Below are 1802 nucleotides of genomic sequence, written 5' to 3'. Positions count from 1 at the left end.
GGGCATCTCAAAGAAAATAAACACTGTTAAAAAATCCCCCAAACTCTGTTCCTCAACCCTCATTCTTTAGAAGTGGTGGTGCAGATGCTGAAAAGCCCTTCCACATGCCCAGTGGATTTCACCTGAGAGGAACTGTGACTGTCAGAGCTAGTGACCCCCATTCCCATGTATGCCACCACTCTACAGCCGGACTGACTCCTGTGGAGCTCATGGGCAGAAGTCCCTGCTCCTTGTAACACACTCCGCCAGTGCAAAGTGGAGTTCAAGCAAGGGAGCTGCGCACAGATCCTCTCCGTAAAGAGAGAGGCAAAGTGGGGGGGTTGCAGGAGAACTGGAACATTTGGGGGATTTTTTACTTGAAAAGTCTCTCCTAACTTCTCAATTTCTTTTTTCTTTCAACAGTCCCCCATGCCCAGAGATAGCAAAATGTCCAACAGCAGCTCCCTCAATGAGTTCCTCCTCCTGGCATTTGCAGATACACGGGAGCTGCAGCTCTTGCACTTCTCGCTCTTCCTGGGCATCTACCTGGCTGCCCTCCTGGGTAATGGCCTTATCATCACAGCCATAGCCTGTGACCACCGCCTCCACACCCCCATGTACTTCTTCCTCCTCAACCTCTCCCTCCTCGACCTTGGCTCCATCTCCACCACAGTCCCCAAATCCATGACCAATTCCCTCTGGAACACCAGGGCCATTTCCTACTTGGGATGTGCTGCCCACATCTTTCTCTTTGTCTTTTTCGCTTTGGCTGAGTATTCCCTTCTCACTGTCATGGCCTATGACCGCTACATTGCCATCTGCAGACCGCTGCGCTATGGGACGATCATGGGTGGCAGAGCTTGTGTTAAAATGGCAGCAGCTGCCTGGGCCAGTGGTTTTCTCAGTGCTGTGCTGAACACTGCTAACACCTTTTCAATACCACTCTGCCAAGGCAACACAGTGGACCAGTTCTTCTGTGAAATCCCACAGATCCTCAAGCTCTCCTGCTCAGACTCCTACCTCAGGGAAGTTGGGCTTATTGCGGTTACTGCCTGTTTAGACTTTGGGTGTTTCATCTTCATTGTGCTGTCCTACGTGCAGATCTTCACTGCTGTGCTGAGGATCCCCTCTGAGCAGGGCAGGCACAAAGCCTTTTCCATGTGCCTCCCTCACCTGGCTGTGGTCTCCCTGTTTGTCAGTACTTCATCTTTTGCCTACCTGAAGCCCCCCTCCTTCTCCTCCCCAGCTCTGAATCTGGTGGTGGCTGTTCTGTACTCGGTGGTGCCTCCAACAGTGAACCCCCTCATCTACAGCATGAGGAACAAGGAGCTCAAGGATGCCCTGAGAAAACTGGTTGAATGGGTACAATGTCAGCACCAATAACCATCCCATGCGCAGCCACTCATCATTCACACAGTATCCAGCATCAAGACTCTGTGTTGTTCATTTATTTTCTTACTTTTCTCTAGTACATTCTTGTAAAAAGTAAAAAAAAAAAAAAATGTTTTGTGCCACTTCTCTCTCATTTGAATTTGACCCAGAGACCATGTTGAAGGAGGAAGCCAGGCTTCCTTCTTCATCAGCAGAGATGGGGGAACCTCCGAGCCCACTAGTCTGAGCTCCTTGGATGCCTTCAGTGCAATGAGGAGAGTTTCCCTTTGCAGTGTGTCTTTTGGTGCTGACACCAAGGGAGCTCAGGGGGACAGAGTCAGGCTTGGATGAGTACAGGAGGGGTGACACCATGCGTCCCATGTCCATTAGGAGAGCTCGACTCCCCTGGCCACAGTTAGGGTGTGATCTCACACTCCTCTTCTGCAAGGGTG

The 1802-nt window shown here is 50.9% G+C and overlaps 1 protein-coding gene across 1 annotated transcript; it reads left to right on the top strand.

Annotated features, from left to right (window-relative positions):
• Window positions 1-444: 444 nt before the first annotated feature.
• Window positions 445-1362, top strand: LOC136995991 (olfactory receptor 14A16-like; the record flags this gene model as incomplete). The annotated part of the gene is made up of 1 exon (XM_067316986.1): window positions 445-1362. A coding segment is annotated over one exon (918 nt), but the record flags the coding sequence as incomplete, so codon positions are not given.
• Window positions 1363-1802: the final 440 nt, after the last annotated feature.

The sequence above is a fragment of the Apteryx mantelli genome, unplaced genomic scaffold (assembly GCF_036417845.1).
Source record: "Apteryx mantelli isolate bAptMan1 unplaced genomic scaffold, bAptMan1.hap1 HAP1_SCAFFOLD_20, whole genome shotgun sequence".
Classification (NCBI taxonomy): Eukaryota; Metazoa; Chordata; class Aves; order Apterygiformes; family Apterygidae; genus Apteryx; species Apteryx mantelli.
Note: the sequence above shows the minus strand (reverse complement) of the source record. Positions and strands in the feature narration are given on the sequence as shown.